Source organism: Orcinus orca, chromosome 4 (genome assembly GCF_937001465.1).
Source record: "Orcinus orca chromosome 4, mOrcOrc1.1, whole genome shotgun sequence".
Lineage (NCBI taxonomy): Eukaryota > Metazoa > Chordata > Mammalia > Artiodactyla > Delphinidae > Orcinus > Orcinus orca.
In genome coordinates this window covers 21,905,011-21,924,553 of record NC_064562.1, presented here as the reverse complement: position 1 = coordinate 21,924,553, position 19,543 = coordinate 21,905,011, and the positions used below count along the sequence as shown (strand labels likewise).

At 38.6% G+C, this 19,543-nt stretch overlaps 1 protein-coding gene across 9 annotated transcripts in view; it reads left to right on the top strand.

Moving 5' to 3' along the window:
- MANBA (mannosidase beta) overlaps window positions 1-19,543 on the top strand; it is a 144,897-nt gene that overhangs the window by 44,169 nt on the left and 81,185 nt on the right. For 8 of the 9 annotated variants that reach the window (XR_007476923.1, XR_007476921.1, XR_007476918.1 and 5 more), the window contains exons 8-11: window positions 1,235-1,386; window positions 10,723-10,840; window positions 12,443-12,529; window positions 15,660-15,827. Coding sequence is in view for 1 of the 9 variants with exons in the window: in XM_004263572.4 (XP_004263620.2) it covers window positions 1,235-1,386; window positions 10,723-10,840; window positions 12,443-12,529; window positions 15,660-15,827 (525 nt within the window). In the remaining 8 variants the exon portion in view is untranslated. The remainder of the gene's footprint in view (window positions 1-1,234; window positions 1,387-10,722; window positions 10,841-12,442; window positions 12,530-15,659; window positions 15,828-19,543) is intronic. The other variant, XR_007476922.1, reaches the window with a different exon arrangement.

The window sequence follows — 19,543 nt, the reverse complement described above, 5'->3', positions numbered from 1 at the left end:
CTTTTGTCATGTCATATTAATTAGGGCAAGAGTCAGAAAGTGGAAGAATGGTGGGCACTTTTATTACATGAAATAAGTTGATTTATTAATTATTTTTAACTAGAGAAGAAATGCATAATCTTGGTTTCAAGACAGGGCTTTGTTGGTATAGAAATGTGTCTCTCAGTACTTGATCCAGTTTATGGCTGGAAAGAATGAAGATGGATAAGAATGTCAATCTTTGCTATCTAGGGTCTTGCTGCTCACTTCTTAACTGTAGGGAAACCTGGCTGGACTGTCACAGGGACAAAGGTCTCAGCTTCTTCTCACGTAGCAAGGATAACACTGGACTGTGTGCTTCCATCTTTTCTTCCAGTTGGAGCACCACTTACATCTCCAGTCTTCATACCAGTGCTGTCTCAGACATTGAGTTTGATGTGATAATTAGTTAGGATTAAATTGCCCATTAAGCAAAATGACTTTATAATAATGTGCTATTAAAATTGGAAAGTTGTTAGATTATGAAATACCTTGTACTGTATTTCTTTGATTCTAAAATGCATGTTTTGGCACATTTTAATAACACTGAAATGAGAATGTGTTTTTCAAAGATGCATCAGATTAACTGGTGACATATTTTCCCCACTTTTGTGAAATAGTATCAGTTTTTGTTTTAATTTTGAAGTGTTATCTCAAATATATTTCTTTTGACATAATTGCAAATACCTACATCATGGGGAAGGCTACAGTATATTTCACTCTTTAATGGTTTCTGTATTTTTCTTTTCAAAGAGAAATAACAGGACCTGGCAATAATTTCTTTATATATATTTTTTCTAAAATGTGCACTTCCATATTAAGTACTTCATAGCAGATAGAAAATTAACACTAATTTATGTTCCTGTAAACTGCTCAGAAGTTTACTTTAAAAAAAATCTCTTTTGGGGGCTTCCCTGGTGGCACAGTGGTTGAGCGTCCGCCTGCCAATGCAGGGGACACGGGTTCATGCCCTGGTCTGGGAGGATCCCACATGCCGCGGAGCAGCTGGGCCCGTGAGGCATGGCCACTGAGCCTGCACGTCCGGAGCCTGTGCTCCGCAGAGGGAGAGGCCACAACAGTGAGAGGCCCGCGTACTGCAAAAAAAAAAAACCTCTTTTGCTTATTTTTTTAAGGCTATAGTAAACAATACAGTTTGGTTTTGTCATATGCTTATGTTTTAAATTTCATATTCATTATTTAATTCTGTTAATAATAGGTTTATTTTAGGACAGTGGAACTCATAGAAGAGCCCATAAAAGGATCTCGTGGTCTGAGTTTCTACTTCAAAATTAATGGACTTCCAATATTTCTGAAAGGCTCGAATTGGATTCCCCCAGATTCATTCCAGGATCGAGTAACCTCTGCCTTGTAAGTTATCATCTTTTTTTTCTTGTTCCTCTTCATATTATCAGTCCCACAGAGCTTAAGAGCTACTCATTTTAACTTTTTTTAGTTCCAGTGGAAGGAACCAAGAGGTAATATATAATTCTAGGATGATGGAAATTTTAGAAAGGATTTTAAAATCATTTATTTCATTCTCATGAGCTATAGGTAGTCTTACAGCTAAACTATTTGAGACTGCTGAAATCATCCAACTTTTATAGATTGTTTCTAGAGGAACAAGAAAATGACTAATGCACATTTTGGATAGTTAGCCCCTTTGGGGGAAAAATATGATTAAATTTGGATTTTTTTCTTTTTTTTTTTTTGAAGAATGCCTTTTTTTTTTTTTTTGCACACTTAAAAAGAAATAGGAACCCGTATTTACCTTTTCATGCTAAGGTATTTGCACATTCTTTCAATTTTACCTTAATAAAGAGAACTAAAGAAATTTAAAAATTCAAAGTGTTTTTCTGAAGCTTTGAGAATAGAATTTAACAAGAAAGTATTTCCTGATTAGGTTTATAAACTACTATCTTTGTAACAGTGAAAATAAGCTTTGTGAAGTGAAAATAAACACATTTAACTTATTTAAATGTACAAACATGCATTGACGTATATTTTATGTTTAGAATGTAGATGTGGCTGGTAAGTAAACTCTAATTTTGCCAAAAGTTGTAGTAATATCCTTTTACTTCAAAATGTGTATAATGTTTTGAATTTCATATGAAAATGCAATCATTCTCCAGACCCAACACAGATAATTTGCTGACTCTTCTCCTTTTCAAATGCTCCTTTCCACTCCTGGCAGGTTGGCAGTGGCCGTACAGCACAGTTGGGTCAATTAGTAAACCTGCCCATAGGTGCCTTTGCTGGGAGCACGGTGCTCTGAGTGTGTGGTCATCCTGTTATTGGCCTTTTTCCTTCCTTTCTGAATGCTGTTCTGGAAATGGAGGGTACATACTCTCAACGTGGCTGCAAATTTCTGTACTTACCTGAGGGTGATGTGAATAGAAATTGGAAACGCAGAAAGGAAGTTTACTAGATAAAGGAGTACTGGACTGGAGGAATTGTAAAATGGGATGAGAGAGAGCTAAATACTAATATTCAAAATTTGATTTTTATCATATAGTTTGAAATGGTTATATAAAATAAGCACATACTTTCCAAGGTTTACAGTATTTTTCTACAGGAGTAACTTTAAGACAAAATTTAGGAGGATTCAAGATGGCGGAGGAGTAGGTAGACGTGGAGTTCATCTCTCTCCATGGATGCATCAGGAATACATCTATAGATGCAACAGTTCTCACTGAACGCCAGTTGAAAACTAGCAGAAGACCTTGGACAATGTAAAGGACTATAAAGATCCCTGCATAACTGAGTAGGATGGAAAAAAGGAAGGGAGAAAGAGGAGGAGAGGAAGCGGAATGGGACCTGCACCCTCGGGAGGGGGAGCTGAAGCAGAGGAGAGATTCCCGAATGCGGAGAAACCCCCTCTGTAATGGGAATACCCCCTCTCCGATGGGGAAATCCACTGGGACAGAATGGAAGCATTTGATGCTGTCGGAAGAGCTTGAAGCTGCTGATCTGTGGCAGACGGAACAGAGTGAGAACTACACAGACGGTCCGTACCTCGGTCCTATGTGCCCTGCACTGGGATGTGTGTTCACAGGTGTGCAAGGGGGCTGGGAGCTGGTGTGTGGGGATTGGAGAACAGGCCCAGAGCGAGAACTGCTGTTGGTTGTGGGGAGACGGACTGAGGGGACGGGAGGGAAGAAATCCGCAGCAGGGAATGCCTATGGAGGAAGACTGGACAGCCATGGAAGCAGGGCACTACTGCTGAGTCCCACGCAGGGGGAGGAGCCACTATTGTAACCTCTCTCTCGCCACATGTCACCGCCTGCCGACGACAATAAAAGAAGCCTGCTCAGGGCTGGCTCTTGTGTGCTGGCTGCTGAGACATAAAAAAGCCTCCTCAGAGCTGGCCCTCACGTGCTGGCTGCGGGGCAATTAAGAAAATAAACAACCACCCTCTCAGGGCTGGCCCTTACATGCCTTAGGCTGGGTGCCAGAAAAACCCCAGCCAGGGCTAGCCCTCACATGCCTTAGGCTGGGCCCTGGAAAAGGCCCTCACTAGGGCCATATCTCTTGCACCCATGGCTGCCGGCTCCCCTGTGCATTTGGTGCCGCTGGAGCTCCCGTGATCCAAGCAGTCATACCACCTCTGCACCCGGTCCTCACAGGGCCAGACCCAAGAGCTCCAAGGCAGCCTCAGGACCGGACTCCTGCGGGCGGACCACACGTAGAGGTGGGGATAAAACCAAAGCTGAACCCCAGGGACGGGGTGACTAAGGAAGAGGATGGAAAATCTTTCCATCAGCTGTACAAGCTGCAGATTAAATCCCCATGGTCAGCTAGGAAGACCCTGTGTCTATGGAACATCTGAGTAGACAATGAGTGTTCCCACAAATGAAAACGGTCCAGCTCTGGCAGCTGTGGACTTTGGGGGCAGCACACGCAGGAAGTGGGCCACATCAGAGTCAGAAGGGTCCCCACAGGGCCCACAGCAGGTCTGGAGACCAGCCCAGAGGCAGAGGAGGGGCTCCTGGGGAGGCGGAGGGGGACTATGGCTCACTGAGTGTGCAAGGACCTTCACAGCAGATACCCCAGGGAAACATAATTATTACTATTAATTTTATTATGTTTTGATTCATTCTGTTGTTGGTTCTGGCTTCTTTTTTTATTTTTCCTTTGGTTTCTTTTTCTTTCTTTTTTTGTTTGTTCTTGTTTTAGTTTTAGTTTTTTTTTATTTAGTCTTTTGGGATCTCTGTGTTTTATAACATATTTTTTTTTATACATTTCTATTTTTACTTTGCTTTTCTGTTGTTCTGTGTTCTTTTCCCTAATTTTTTTCTTCCTCTTTTTCTTCAGTTTTTTTTTAATATTTCCATTTCTATTTTGCTTTTCTGTTCTGTGTTTTTTCCCTTTTTATTTTATTATTATTATTTTTAAATCATTATTATCAGTTTGTTCTATTTCCTTGCTTTATTCTTCAGTGGGCACACTGCTTTGGTTTTGTTTTTAGGTTATGTGTTTCTGTTAGTATTAATCCTAGTTGATTTCATTTTTGAGTTCTATTTGTCTGGTTGTTCTCTTGCTTTTTGTTTTATTTGCCTCTGTTTTTGTTTCTTTTACGTGTGTGTGTATTTCCTTGTTTCTGTTTGTTTGGTTTTGTTTTTAACATTTCTCTGGGGTTTTGTTTGTCTTTTTTTTTTAAATATATTTTCTACTTTATTATTACTTTTTTAGATTTCTGTTTCTATGTTGCTTTTCTGTTCTGTCTTCTTTCCCCTTTCTCTTTCTCTTCTTTTTCTTCTTTAAAATGTCATTTTTTTCAGTTTTGTTTCCTTGCTTCATTCTTCGGTTGGCACTCTGCTGTGGTTTTGTTTTTTGGTTTTGGATTTTTGTCGGCTTTCTTCTTAATTGCTTGATTTTGTCTTGGGTTCTTTTGTTTGTCTGGTTATTCTCTTGCTATTTGCTTTACTTGGTTCTGTTTTTGCTTCTTTTGTGTGTGAGCATTTCCTTGTTTCTGTTTCTATTTGTTTGATTTTACTTTTTACCATTTGTCTGGGGTTTTGTTAGACTTTGTTTTCTTTTTTTTTTTAAACCCCTTTATTGCCGGGACAAGCGACTTGCAGGGTGTTGGTCCCTCGACCAGAAGTCGGGCCTGAGGCTCTGGAGTGGGAACACTGAGTCCAGGATGCTGGACCAGTAGAGAATTCCCAGCCCCAGGGAAGATTAATCTCGGAGAGCTCTCACGGAGGCCTCTATCTGAATCCAAGACCCAGCTTCACCCAACTGCCAGCAGCTCCCAGTGCTGGACGCCTCACAACAAACAACAAGACAGGAACACAAATGCACCCATCAGCACACAGACTACCTAAAGCCATACTAAGCTCACAGACACCCCAAAGCATACCACCTGACACGGCCCTACTCACCAGAGGGAAAGGACTCAGCTTCACCCACCAGAACGCAGGCACCATTCCCTCCCATCAGGAAGCCTGCACAAGACACTGGACCAACCCCACCACCGGGCAGAGAACAGAAGCAAGAGGACCTACGACCCTGCAGCCGAGGGAAAGGAGACCTCAAATACTGTAAATTACACAAAATGAGAAGACAGAGAAATATCTTACAGGCAAAGGAGCAAGATAAAAACCCACAAGACCAAATAAATGAGGAGGAAATAGGCAAAGTACCTGAAAAAGAATTCAGAGTAATGATAGTAAAGATAATTCGAAATCTTGGAAATATAATAGACAAAATAACAAGAAATATTTAACAAGGACCTAGAAGATCTAAAGAGCAAACAAACAGTAATGAACAGCACAATAACTGAAATTAAAAATACTCTAGGGCTTCCCTGGTGGTGCAGTGGTTGAGAGTCTGCCTGCCGATGCAGGGGACATGGGTTTGTGTCCATATGCCGTGGAGCGGCTAGGCCCGTGAGCCATGGCCGTTGAGCCTGCACGTCCAGAACCTGTGCTCCACAACAGGAGAGGCCACAACAGTGAGAGGCTCACATACCGCAAAAAAAAAAAAAAAAAAAAAATACTCTAGAAGGAATCAATAGCAGAATAACTGAGGCAGAAGAACGGATAAGTGAGCTGGAAGATAGAATGGTGGAGATAACTGCCACAGAGCAGAATAAAGAAAAAAGAATGAAAGGAATGGAGGACAGTCTCAGAGACCTCTGGGACAACATTAAACACACCAACGTTCGAATTAAAGGTGTCCCAGAAGAAGAAGAAAAAAAGAAAGGGTCTGAGAAAATATTTGAAGAAATTATAGTTAAAAACTTCCCCAACGTGGGAAAGGAAACAGTCAAGTCCAGGAAATGCAGAGAGTCGCGTACAGGATAAACCCAAGGAGAGACACGCTGAGACACATATGAATGAAACAAAAATTAAACACAAAAAATATTAAAATCAGCAAGGGAAAAGCAACAAATAATATACAAGGGAATCCCCATAAGGTTAACAGCTGATCTTTCAGCAGAAACTCTACAGGCCAGAAGGGAGTGGCAAGATATATTTAAAGTGATGAAAGGGAAAAACCTACAACCGAGATTACTCTACCCAGCAAGGATCTCATTCAGATTTGACATAGAAATCAAAAGCTTTACAGACAAGCAAAAGTTAAGAGAATTCAGCATCACCAACCAGCTTTACAACAAATGCTAAAGGAACTTCTCTAGGCAGGAAACACAAGAGAAGGAAAAGACCTACAAAAACAAACCCAAAACAATTACGAAAATGGTAATAGGAATATGCATATCAATAATTACCTTAAATGTAGATGGATTAAATGCCCCAACGAAAAGACACAGACTGGCTGAATGGATATGAAAACAAGATCCGTATATATGCTGTCTACTAGAGACCAACTTCAGACCTAGGGACACATACAGACTGAAAGTGAGGGGATGGAAAAAGACATTACATGCAAATGGGAATTAAAAGAAAGCTGGAGTAGCAATACTCATATCAGACAAAAAAGACTTTAAAATAAAAACTACTATAAGAGACAACGAAGGACACTATATGATCAAGGGATCAATCCAAGAAGAAGATATAACAATTGTAAATATCTATGCATCCAACATAGGAGCACCTCAATACATAAGGCAAATGCTAACAGCCATAAAAGGGGAAATCAACAATAACACAGTAATAGTAGGGTGACTTTAACACCCCACTTACACCAATGGACAGATCATCCAAAGTGAAAATAAACAAGGAAACACAAGCTTTAAATAACACATTAGACCAGATGGACTTAATTGCTATTTATGGGACATTCCATCCAAAAACAACAGAATACACTTTCTTCTCAACTGCACACGGAACATTCTGCAGGATAGATCACATTTTGGGTCACAACTCAAGCCTCAGTAAATTTAAGAAAATTGAAATCATATCAAGAATCTTTTCTGACCACAACATTATGAGACTAGATATCAATGACAGGAAAAGAACTATAAAAAATACAAATGCATGGAGGCTAAACAATACGCTACTAAATAACCAAGAGATCACTAAAGAAATCAAAGAGGAAATCAAAAGTACCTAGAAACAAATGATAATGAAAACACGATGACCCAAAACCTATGGGATGCAGCAAAAGCAGTTCTAAGAGGGAAGTTTATAGCAATACAATCCTACCTCAAGAAATAAGAAAAATCTGAAATAAACAACCTAACCTTATACCTAAAGCAATTAGAGAAAAACAAAAAAACCCCAAAGTTAGCAGAAGGAAAGAAATCATAAAGATCAGATCAGAAATAAAGGAAAAAGAAATGAAGGACACAATAACAAATATCAGTAAAACTAAAAGCTGGTTCTTTGAGAAGATAAACAAAATTGATAAACCATTAGCCAGACTCATCAGGAAAAAAAGGGAGAAGGCTCAAATCAACAGAGTTAGAAATGAAAAAGGAGAAGTAACAACTGACACTGCCGAAATACAAAGTGTTATAGACTACTACAACCAACTCTATGCCAATAAAATGGACAACCTGGATTAAATGGACAAATTCTTAGAAAAGGACAACCTTCGAAGACTGAAACAGGAAGAAATAGAAAACATGAACAGACCAATCACAAGTAATGAAATTGAAACTGTGATTAACGATATTCCAACAAATAAAAGCCCAGGGCTAGATGGCTTCACAGGCAAATTCTGTCAAACATTTAGAGAAGAGCTAACACCTATCCTCAAACTCTTCCAAAATATAGCAGAGGGAGGAACACTCCCAAACTCATTCTATGAGGCCAACATCACCCTGATACCAAAACCAGACAAAGATGTCGCAAGGAAAGAAAATTACAGGCCAGTATCACTGATGAACATAGATGCAAAAATCCTCAACAAAATACTAGCAAACAGAATCCAACAACCCATTAAAAGGATGATACACCATGATCACGTGGGGTTTATCCCAGGAATGCAAGGATTCTTCAACATATGCAAATCAGTCAATGTGATACACCATATTAACAAACTGAAGGATAAAAACTATATGATCATCTCAATAGATGCAGAAAATAACATTCCATTGTACATATGTGCCACATCTTCTTTATCCATTCATCTGTTATGGGCATTTAGGTTGCTTCCATGTCCTGGCAATTGTAAATAGTGCTGCAATGAACATTGTGGTACATGTATCTTTTTGAATTATGGTTTTCTCAGGATATATGCCCAGTAGTGGGATTGCTGGGTCATATGGTAGTTCTATTCAGTGCAATCCCTATCAGATTACCAATGGTATTTTTCATAGAACTAGGACAAAAAATTTTACAGTTTGTATGGAAACACATAAGACCCCGAATAGCCAAAGCAATCTTGAGAAAGAAAAACGGAGCTGGAGGAATCAGGCTCCCTGACTTCAGACTATACTACAAAGCTACAGTAATCAAGACAGTATGGTACTGGCACAAAAACAGAAATATATATCAATGGAAATGGGTAGAAAGACCAGAGATAAACCCACGCACATATGGTCACCTTATCTTTGACAAAGGAGGCAAGAATATACAATGGAGAAAAGACAGTCTCTTCAACAAGTGATGCTGGGAAAACTGGACATGTAAAAAATGAAATTAGAACACTTCCTAACACCATACACAAAAATAAACTCAAAATGGATTAAAGACCTAAATGTAAGGCCAGACACTGTAAAACTCTTAGAGGAAAACATAGGCAGAACACTCTGTGACATAAATCACAGCAAGATCCTTGTTGACCCACCTCCTAGAGAAATGGAAATAAAAACAAAAGTAAACAAATGGGACGTAATGAAACTTAAAAGCTTTTGCACAACAAAGGAAACCATGAACAACACGAAAAGACAACCCTCAGAATGGGAGAAAATATTTGCAAATTAAGCAACTGACAAGGATTAATCTCCAAAATTTACAAGCAGCTCATGCAGCTCAATATCAAAAAAGGAAACAACACAATCCAAAAATGGGCAGAAGACCTAAATAGACATTTCTCCAAAGAAGACATACAGATTGCCAACAAACATATGGAAGCATGCTCAACATTCCTGATCATTAGAGAAATGCAAATCAAAACTACAATGAGGTATCACCTCACACCAGTCAGAATGGCCATCATCAAAAAATCTACAAATGATAAATGCTGGAGATGGTGTGGAGAAAAGGGCACCCTCTTGCACTGTTGGTGGGAATGTAAATTGTTACAGCCACTATGGAAAACAGTATGGAGGTTCCTTAAAAAACTACAAATAGAACTACCATATGACCCAGCAATCACACTACTGAGCACATACCCTGAGAAAAGCATAATTCAAAAAGAGTCGTGTACCACAATATTCATTGCAGCTCTGTTTACAATAGCCAGGACATGGAAGCAACCTAAGTGTCCATCGACAGATGAATGGATAAAGAAGATGTGGCACATATATACAATGGAATATTACTCAGCCATAAAAAGGAACGAAATTGAGTTATTTGTAATGAGGTGGATGGACCTAGAGTCTGTCATACAGAGTGAAGTAATTCAGAAAGAGAAAAACAAATACTGTATGCTAATGCACATATATGGAATCTAAAGAAACGGTACTGATGAACCTAGTGGCAGGGCAGGAATAAAGACGCAGATGTAGAGAACTGACTTGAGGACACAGGGGGTGAAGGGGAAGCTGGGATGAAGTGGAAGAGTAGCATTGACATATATACACTACCAAGTGTAAAATAGCTAGTGGGAAGCAGCTGCATAGCACCGGGAAATCAGCTCAATGCTTTGTGTTGGCCTAGAGGGGTGGGATAGGGAGGGTGGGAGGGAGGCTCAAGAGGGAGGGGATATGGGGATATATGTATACTGATTCACTTTGTTGTACAACAGAAACTAACACAACATTGTGAAGCAATTATATTCCAATAAAGATATTAAAAAATACATATAGAAAAAACAAAAAGAAAACAAACAAAAATTTAGCTTTAAAAATAGTGTAATAGCATGACTGAAATTTGGAAGGCAGAGAAAAGATTTCACCCGTAATTTTTCTGTAGGTTTGTTTATTTAATGTGGTCACAGTTAATGTGTATATAATTTTGTCTCACTTTCTTCACTTAGCGTTGTATCCAAACCATCATTATTTAAAAATGTGTCCTTCTAACAGCTATTTGAAATGTGTTTATCAACCACAATGTGGTTTTTTTATCTTTTTTTTTTTTTTTTAACATCCCCAAGGTTTCAAATTGGCATTTGTTTTTAAAACTTCTTCTGTAGATTACGGCTCCTTTTGCAGTCTGTTGTGGATGCTAACATGAATGCTCTCCGGGTTTGGGGAGGAGGAATTTATGAGCAGGATGAATTCTATGAACTCTGTGATGAACTAGGAATAATGGTGAGTAATTGACAGCTCATTATTTTCTTTGTTGATTTGTTACTGTATCCTCAGTTTGACCTCCAGTGTTCTGAGTGGGTGATATTGCCTATTCCTTTGTGTTTTTTTTTTCATTGAAGTGTAGTTGATTTACAATGTTATGCTAGTTTCAGGTGTACAGTGAAGTGATTCAGTTATACATATATATGCATATTCTTTTCCTTTATGGTTTATTACAGGATATTGAATATAGTTCCCTATGCTACACAGTAGGACCTTGTTGTTTATCTATTTTATATATAGTAGTTTGTATCTGCTAATCCCAAACTCCTAATTTATCCTTCCCCAGCTCCTTCCTCTTTGATAATCATAAGTTTGTTTTCTATGTCTGTGTTTCTGTGTCATAAATAAATTCATTTGTGTCATATTTTAGATCCCACGTATAAGTGATATCATAGCCCATTCCTTCTTTTCTCAGAGCCAGGAATGATGTTCCACTTTTCTGCAAAGGAATAAATGGCATCTCGCAAACCCTGAGCCATAGTTGATAGTGAATATCATAATTATTTTAAATGATAGACATTCTGCGTATTGGTTATATCTAAGCATATATCTATATTTTCTTTGTAATTATCTTTGTGATAGGAGGGTAAGCATAAAAAAGAAAATAAAATATTAAAAAGTTTTAACTTTAAGGAGATCTAACAAGACCTAGAGAGAAGAAAAATGATAAAATTAAATTTTAATAGCTGTGCTTAATATTGTCATTAAGTACTCTGAACACAGTTTGCATTGGTGAGGGTTAAGCAAAGGAAATATAGTCTTTTAGTTCTAGTATTACAGTTCTAAAATATAAAGCACTTCATAGCAGAGTAGTAATTTTAATAATATTGACAATGCTCATGGTCATGATGATGTGACAATATTCTGTAATATTCCAGGCGTTGTTCTCAGTGCTCTGCAGCTATTATTTTATTTTAGCTTCATGCCCACTCTCTGAGGTAGTTACTGTTGTTCTCTATCCCCATTTTACAGGTAGGAAAACTGACACGTGGAGAAGTTAACTAGCCCAAACTCACACAGTGGGTATATGGTGGAACTGATGTTCTGAGTCAGGCCAACTACTGCGTCGTAATGGCCTCCCTAGCAATGCACTTAAGTGGTTTCATTTCTAAACTGTCCATGTAGTAATCCTTTTGGCCATGAAGTTAATTCCTTTATAAACAAAATATGTTTCTTAACAGTCTGGGCCATCACTCAGTACCAAATTCCTGGTGAAAATCAGAGTGAATCAGGAGTGAGGAGGGGTTGGGAGAAAGCTTCTTACTGAATTTCATATTCCCCTCAGCACAAGCACTGTTTCATTACTTGAATTCCCTTTTCTTCTTTTTCTTTTCTGCCTACCTAACATTTTCTCTTCTCAGGTTTCCCTACAGTTCCAGAGAGTCTGTGAGTGCCTTTCCCAGTACCTCATGCTTTGTGATGCTCAAATGATCACACTCATCGGGCTAAGTTGATCTTTCATTTGCATGAAAGATAATGCCCAAAGTTCAGAATGAAGAATTTCTTTCTGGGCAGTAAAATCTATGGAAGTGCTATATTGCCTTTTATTTGATTTGATAGGTATGGCAGGATTTTATGTTTGCCTGTGCGCTTTACCCAACTGATCAGGATTTCATGGATTCAGTGAGAGCAGAAGTTGCTTACCAGGTATGTTATTACCATTTCAAGTAGAAGTAAAGGCTTAAGTTTTAGTTCTGCCTTTTGTTAAACCTCTCCTTGTTTCTTCTTTTTAAAAAAAATTTTATTGAAATATAGTTGATTTACAGTGTTGTGTTTAGTTTCTTCTCCTTGTTTCTTTTTGTTGTTCTCTTTACTAAATCCCATGAAAAAAATCAGTCAGGTAATTGACGATTCCACCCAGTCTCATGACTTTAACTCTTCCTATTGGCTGATGACTGTCAGATTTATTCCTGGCCCTGACTCATCTGCTGAATTCCTCGTTCTTATTATCCAGCTGCCTACTTGGTGCCTCTACTTGGAGGTCTAATAGGAGACCTCTACTTGGAGGTCTAATCTCAAATGTAACATGTCCAAACCAAACTTATATTACCTTCCCCAGACTTGCTTTTCTTGCAGTTTTCCCCACCTCAATAAATGGCGATGCCAGTCTTTGAATTTCTCAGGTCAAAAATTTTAAGTGATTCTTGACTCCTTGATTTCTTTTACATTCCACATATAAGCACTTTTATATTTATAGATCTATGAATGCAAAGAAGTGATTGTATCCTAGCTCTGTCCGCTGAAAAGACCTAGAAACTGAACAACCTAGTCATATTGAGCATTCTTATATTGAAATAATCCCACTAAGAGAAGGGTTCTTAGAGAAATGGCTGATACCAAGTCTGGGACAAGAAGTATACTAGATAGTCCTGAAATATTTTGGCATACCAATAACAAGGAAGCTATCAAAGATATGTTAAAAGAACTTTGATGAGACTCTGACCAACCAAAAGTGGGACAACTTGAAATTCAATAAGGATAAGAATGTCAGTGGATCGAAATCCATCAAGTATGTTAAAATCCACGAGTTCGTAATTAGAGTGTCTGTGAATGTATTTTTGTGTGAAAACCCAAAAGAAATGAAAAAAAAGATTATTATAACATTCAAGATAGTGGTTACTTTTGGAAGGAAGGAGGGGCTACGATTAGGAAGGGGTACATGAGGGCTTCTGGGGTGCTTGGTAAAGTTTTCTTTCTTTGGCTGGATTGTGTGTTATAAGTGTGATTGCCTTATAATAGTTCACCATGTCATAATTTGTTTTCTGTAGTTTTCTGAAGTTTAGAAAATGAACATTGAATCATCCCTTGCTCAGAGCCCTCCAGATAAAAGTAAAGATCCTCACCATGCACTATCCTGCCTCAGCCTCCCTCTCCAGCCTCATCAAGCGCCCCCGTACTCTCTGTGCCCTGGAGCGCCTTCTCTATTACCCTCTCCTGTGGACCACCTCGCTCTTGTTTTTCTGGCCCGTCTCACCTTGGGCATGACTCTCTGGGAAGAAGCTTTCTATGTCTGCAAGTCTAGATTAGGTCATTTTCCCTTTGTGACATACATCACACTTGAAATTACGTTTTCAATATTTTGTCACTGCATCAAAATTATAATATCCCTGAGGCCTAGGGCATGTTCCTCCCTGTATGTCCCCATGATCTGGCTGTTTTATTCATCAGATGTATAGATGGATGGATGAATGAATAACTTTTAAAATATTAATTATACTTATGTAGGTTGTAAACATGTCAGTTTTATTTTTAATTTTCTGTCACACAAGTAAAATATGATATCTATGTGTTTTCAGTTCTTTTATATATTTTAAAGAGGAGAACTTTTTAATTGCAGAGTTTGTTAAAATTTTAAAGTAAAGCTCACCGGAAAATTCTAGGTCAGTTCGAAGGGTGTGTGTAGCACAGAGTCACTGAAGCTTTTTGTCTCTTCAGTATCTGTATTTGTGTTTTCATCAGTACTATAAACATGCCTGTCACAGTTGGTCACAGCCCTCACTTACATGGGCATATACAGAGGCAAATAAGGAAATACTGTTTATAAGACTGGTTAAGAAAAAACACAAGACTTTAATTTTTTAAATGAGATATATCTCTTTAAGATATACTTACTGCGTCTCTACTTCATGTATGGGTTACTTAGCATATTGAATGGAGACCACGGAGAGAACATCAGCTGGGATCCATCACGTAACCGTCCATTACAGTGCAAGAGAAGCTATAAATACCAATGAGGTTATATTGCTGAAACATGTTTGAAAAGAATTTCCCTTGACTGTTGACTCACTCTGCTGTTGGCAAAGAGCTTTAATTGCCTTCTTCTGCTGGGCTACATCTTCCAGTGTGTCAGAAGAACTGGATCCTTTCACGTTTATGTAGGGCTGGCAGTGAGCCCAGTTCACTCAGACCTCAACTCTTAAGGCAGGCAGGATTTTCAGATTCCCTAATTTCTTCTTCTATGTTTAGATATATTCAGTGACTTACTTGTAGTTGTGGCTTGCGGGCTGTAGAGCACAGGCTCAGTGATTTTGTCGCACGGGCCCAGTTGCTCCGCAGCATGTGGGATCTTCCCGGACCGGGGCTTGAACCCGTGTCCCCTGCATTGGCAGGCGGATTCTTAACCACTGTGCCACCAGGGAAGTCCAGTGGATTTCCTAAGACAGGACATTGATAGTTATTTCAGGGGACAGCCTCTTGATGTCCTAATCTTTTTTCCTTTAGAATATTCCATATATTTGTCCTTAACTTTCAGAGTGTCTCTGGTACTCACTTACTTTGTAAAACCCTCTCTAACTGTCCTGGTTTTCTGATCTTGGTGGAAACTGTGTGGGAACTTCAGTTCCTCTCTCAGCGGTAGTGTTTGTTCTGCCTCATTTCTTTCTTCACAGAAAACTCCAACTTGCTCTTGAGAAGCTAAGCCCTGTAACGTAACTTCTCCTGCCTTTTGTATTTCTTAGAACCTTTTTGTGGCAAGTCAGATAACGATGAGGTTGATTTATTTTTCTCTTTTAATGAAAGGGATTACAATTTCTTTAGTTATATGGCGAGAAGAGGAACCCTATTTTCTCAATGTTTATAAAATCTAGATAAAAAGAATCTCAGCGATTTCTTAAAATGTCTTCCCACATGTAACATTACTGCTCATTTTCTGATGAGTTCCTGGCACGTAAAAATACATGTGCAGAAAGACAATGGCTGTAACTTTATGAGTAATTACAGCTCTGAGCTCTCTTATGTTGAGCATTTGAAAATTATTTTATGTTTTCTTCAATTTTAGGTCAGGAGACTGAAATCTCATCCCTCCGTCATCACATGGAGTGGAAATAATGAAAATGAAGCAGCTTTGATGTTGAATTGGTATGATATACAGTCCAGCAACCTGTCCACCTACATCGATGATTATGTGACACTGTATGTGAAAAACATCCGAAGGATTGTCTTCGAAGTAAGTTCAGACATACCTTGGAGATGTTGCAGGATCGGTTCCAGATACCACAATAGAGAGAATATTGCGATAAAGCTAGTCACATGAATTTTTGGTTTCCCAGTGCATAGAAAAGCTACGTTTACACTATACTGTAGTCTATTAAGTGTACAATAGCATTATGTCTTAAAAAACAATGTACATACCTTAATTTAAAAAATACTTCATTGGTAAAAATGGCTAATCATTATCTGAGCCTTCAGCGAGTCATAATTTCTTTGCTGCTGGAGGGCTGTGCCTCGATGTTGATGCTGCCGACTGATCAGGGTGGTGGCTGCTGAGGGCTGGGGTGGCCATGGGAATTTCTCAAAATGAGACAGCGACCAAGTTTGCCACATCGATCGACTCTTCCTTTTAGGAGCTGTTTTTCTGTAGCATGCAAGGCTGTTTGATAGCATTTTACCCACAGTAAAACTTCTTTCAAAACTGGAGTCAATTCTCTGAAACTCTGCCATTGCTTTATCAACTAAATTTATGTGATGTTCTCAATTCTTTGTTACCATTTCAGCAGTCTTTACAGCATCTTCACCAGGAGTAGATTCCATCTCAAGAAACCCCTTTGTTTGCTCAACTGTAGAAAGCAACTCCTTATCTGTTCAGGTTTTATCATGAGATTGAAGCAATTCTGTCACATCTTCAGGCTCCACTTCTAATTCTCGTTCTCTTGCTATTTCCACCACACCTGCTGTTTCTTCCTCCGCTGGAGTCTTGAACCCCTCAAGTCATCCATGAGGGCTGGAATCAACTTCTTCCAAACTCCTGTGCATGTTGATACTTTGACCTCTTCCCATGAATCATGAATGTTCTTCATGGCATCTAGAATGGTGAATCCTTTCCAAAAGGTTTTCAGTTGAATTTGCCCAGATCCTGTAGAGGAATTTCTAGCTATAGCCTTACAAAGTGTATTTCTTAAATAATAACACTTGAAAGTCAAAATTACTCCTTGATCCACGGCTGCAGAATGGATGTTGTGTTAGGAGGCATGAAAACGTCATTAATCTTGTTGTGCATCTCCATCAGAGCTCTTGGGTTGACCAGGTGTGTTGCCAATGAGCAGTCATATTTTGAAAGAAATCTTTTTTTTCTGAGCAATAGGTCTCAGCAGTGGTTTTAAAATATTCAGCAAACAATGTTGTAAACAGCTGTGCTGTCATATAGACTTTGTTGTGCCGTTGATAGAGATAGGCAGAGTAGACTGAGCATCATCTTTCAGGGTCCTCAGATTTTCAGAATGGTAAATCAGCATATTGCTAAATGAGCAACTTAAAGCCAAGTACAATAGCCCTTAACAAGAGAGTCAGCTTGTCCTGTGAAGCTTTGAAGCCAGGCATTCATTTCTCCTTAGCTGTGAAAGCCCTAGATGGTGTCTTCTTCCAATAGAAGGCTGTTTCATACGTTGAAAGTCTGTTGTTTAGCGTAGCCCCCTTTTTAAATGATCTTAGCTAGATCTTCTAGATAACTTGCTGCAGCTTCTATTATACGTCAGCACTTGCTACTTCACTTTGCTCTTTGATGTTATGGAGACGGCTTCTTTCCTTAACTCCCATGAACCAACCTCTGCTGGCTTCGAACATTTCTTCTGCAGCTTCCTCACCTCTCTCAGCCTTCATAGAATTGAAGAGAGTTAGGGCCCTGCTCTGGAATAGGCTTTGGCTTAAGAGAGTCCGTGGCTGTTTTGATCTTCTATCCAGAACTTCTCCATATCAGCAATAAGGCTGTTTTGCTTTCTTATCATTCATGTGTTCACTGGAGTAACACTTTCTGTTTTCTTCAAGAATTTTTCCTTTGCATTCACAACTTGGCTAACTGCCTGGTGAAAGAGGCCTAGCTTTGGGCCTGTCTTGGGTTTTGACGTGCCTTCCTCGCTAAGCTTAATCATTTCTAGCTTTTGCTTTAAATGAGAGACCCGTACTCTTCCTTTCACTTGAACACGAAATTGGCCTACTTTCAATACTGTGTGTCTCAGGGAACAGGGAGGTCTGGAGGGAGGGAGATGGGGGAATGGTTGGTTAGTGGAGCAGTCAGAACACACACAACACGTATGGATTAAGTTTGCCATCTTGTATGGATGGCTTTGTGGTGCCACAAAACAATTACAATAATAATATCAAAGATCACTGATTACAGATCACCATAACAAGTATAATAGTTAAAAATTTGAATTACTGCATAAATTACCAAAATGTGACACAGACACAGAATGAGCAAATGCTGTTGGAAATGGCACTGATAGACTTGCTTGATGCAGGGTTACCAGAAACCTTCAATTTGTAGTAACAATTGTATGCCTGTCATGCTTTTTAATGAAGTCGAATTTAAGAATCTGTCTTAAAAATGGATTGGTATGAATATTGATATTGTATATTCTTCTGTCCTGTTTTTAGCGTGGCCTTCAGCAATATCATTTTAATTCAGAGTAGTCTATTATAATGCTGCAACATATGAAAGGATTCATGAATTGTGGACTTCTTTGAGAATTAATGTGTCTGTGAAACTCGCCACCCATACACCAATATTGTGCTTAGAATTGCAAGTTGTCATGGACTCTTTGGAGCCCATCCATGGATCCCCAAAGGCTGAGAATCTCTGTATTAAATGATTCATTGATATACCACTTCTTTTTTCCCCCATTTTTTGGTTCTTTAATATATTAATATACTGACTACTGTGAATTAATTTTCTAATGATAAGTTAGTTGTAATCTAAGCTCTGTTTAGTTATAATGCCTTGTTCTTTTGCTCTGCTAGATTTGATTTGCTAAGATTTTGGTAGAATTTAAAATTTCATATTCATAAGTGAAATTGGTATGTGGTAAGAATTGTAAACTCAAATGCCTAGAGGAGCCAAATTTGTTTTAAAAAGTTGAGTCAAGTGGAGTAGATGAGGTTCACAAAGAGAGAAGAGGGGACTGTGGTAATAGGAGAATGGATGTTGGGTCTCATAACATTTATATTCGGCATTAAAAAATGCTATCTAAACATAATTGGCAAGAAAGATTTGGCCCATAGAACCCAGCTTGTAGCATTTGGTGTGTATGTGTTTGTGCTCACCTCGCAGAATGAGTTAGGGGCCTTTTCCTTTTTAATATCTAGGAATAAAATAGAGATTATTCGTTTTATTGAGACAAATTCACCCATGTAACAGTCTGGGCCTAGTGCCTTTGCGGGGCATAGATTTTATTTTAATTTATTTTTTTATTGAAGTATAGCTGATTTACAATGTTGTATTAATTTCTGCTCTACAGCAAAGTGATTCAGTTATACATATATACACATTCTTTTTTTAATATTTTTTCCTTTATGGTTTATCATAGGATGTTGAATGTAGTTCCCTGTGCTATACAGTAGGACCTTGTTGTTTATCCATCCTATGTATAATAGTTTGCATCTGCTAACCTCAAACTCCCAGTCCACCCCTCCCCCACCCCCTTCCCCTTGGCAACCACAAGTCTGTTCTCTACGTCCTTGATTCTGTTTCTGTTTTGTAGATAGGTTCATTTGTATTAGATACTACATTTAAGTGATAACATAATGGTATTTGTCTTTCACTTTCTGACTTACTTCACTTAGTATGATAATCTCTGGTTGTGTCCATGTTGCTGCAAATGGCATTATTTCATTCTTTTTTATGGCTGCGTAGTATTCCATTGTATATCTATACCACATCTTCTTTATCCA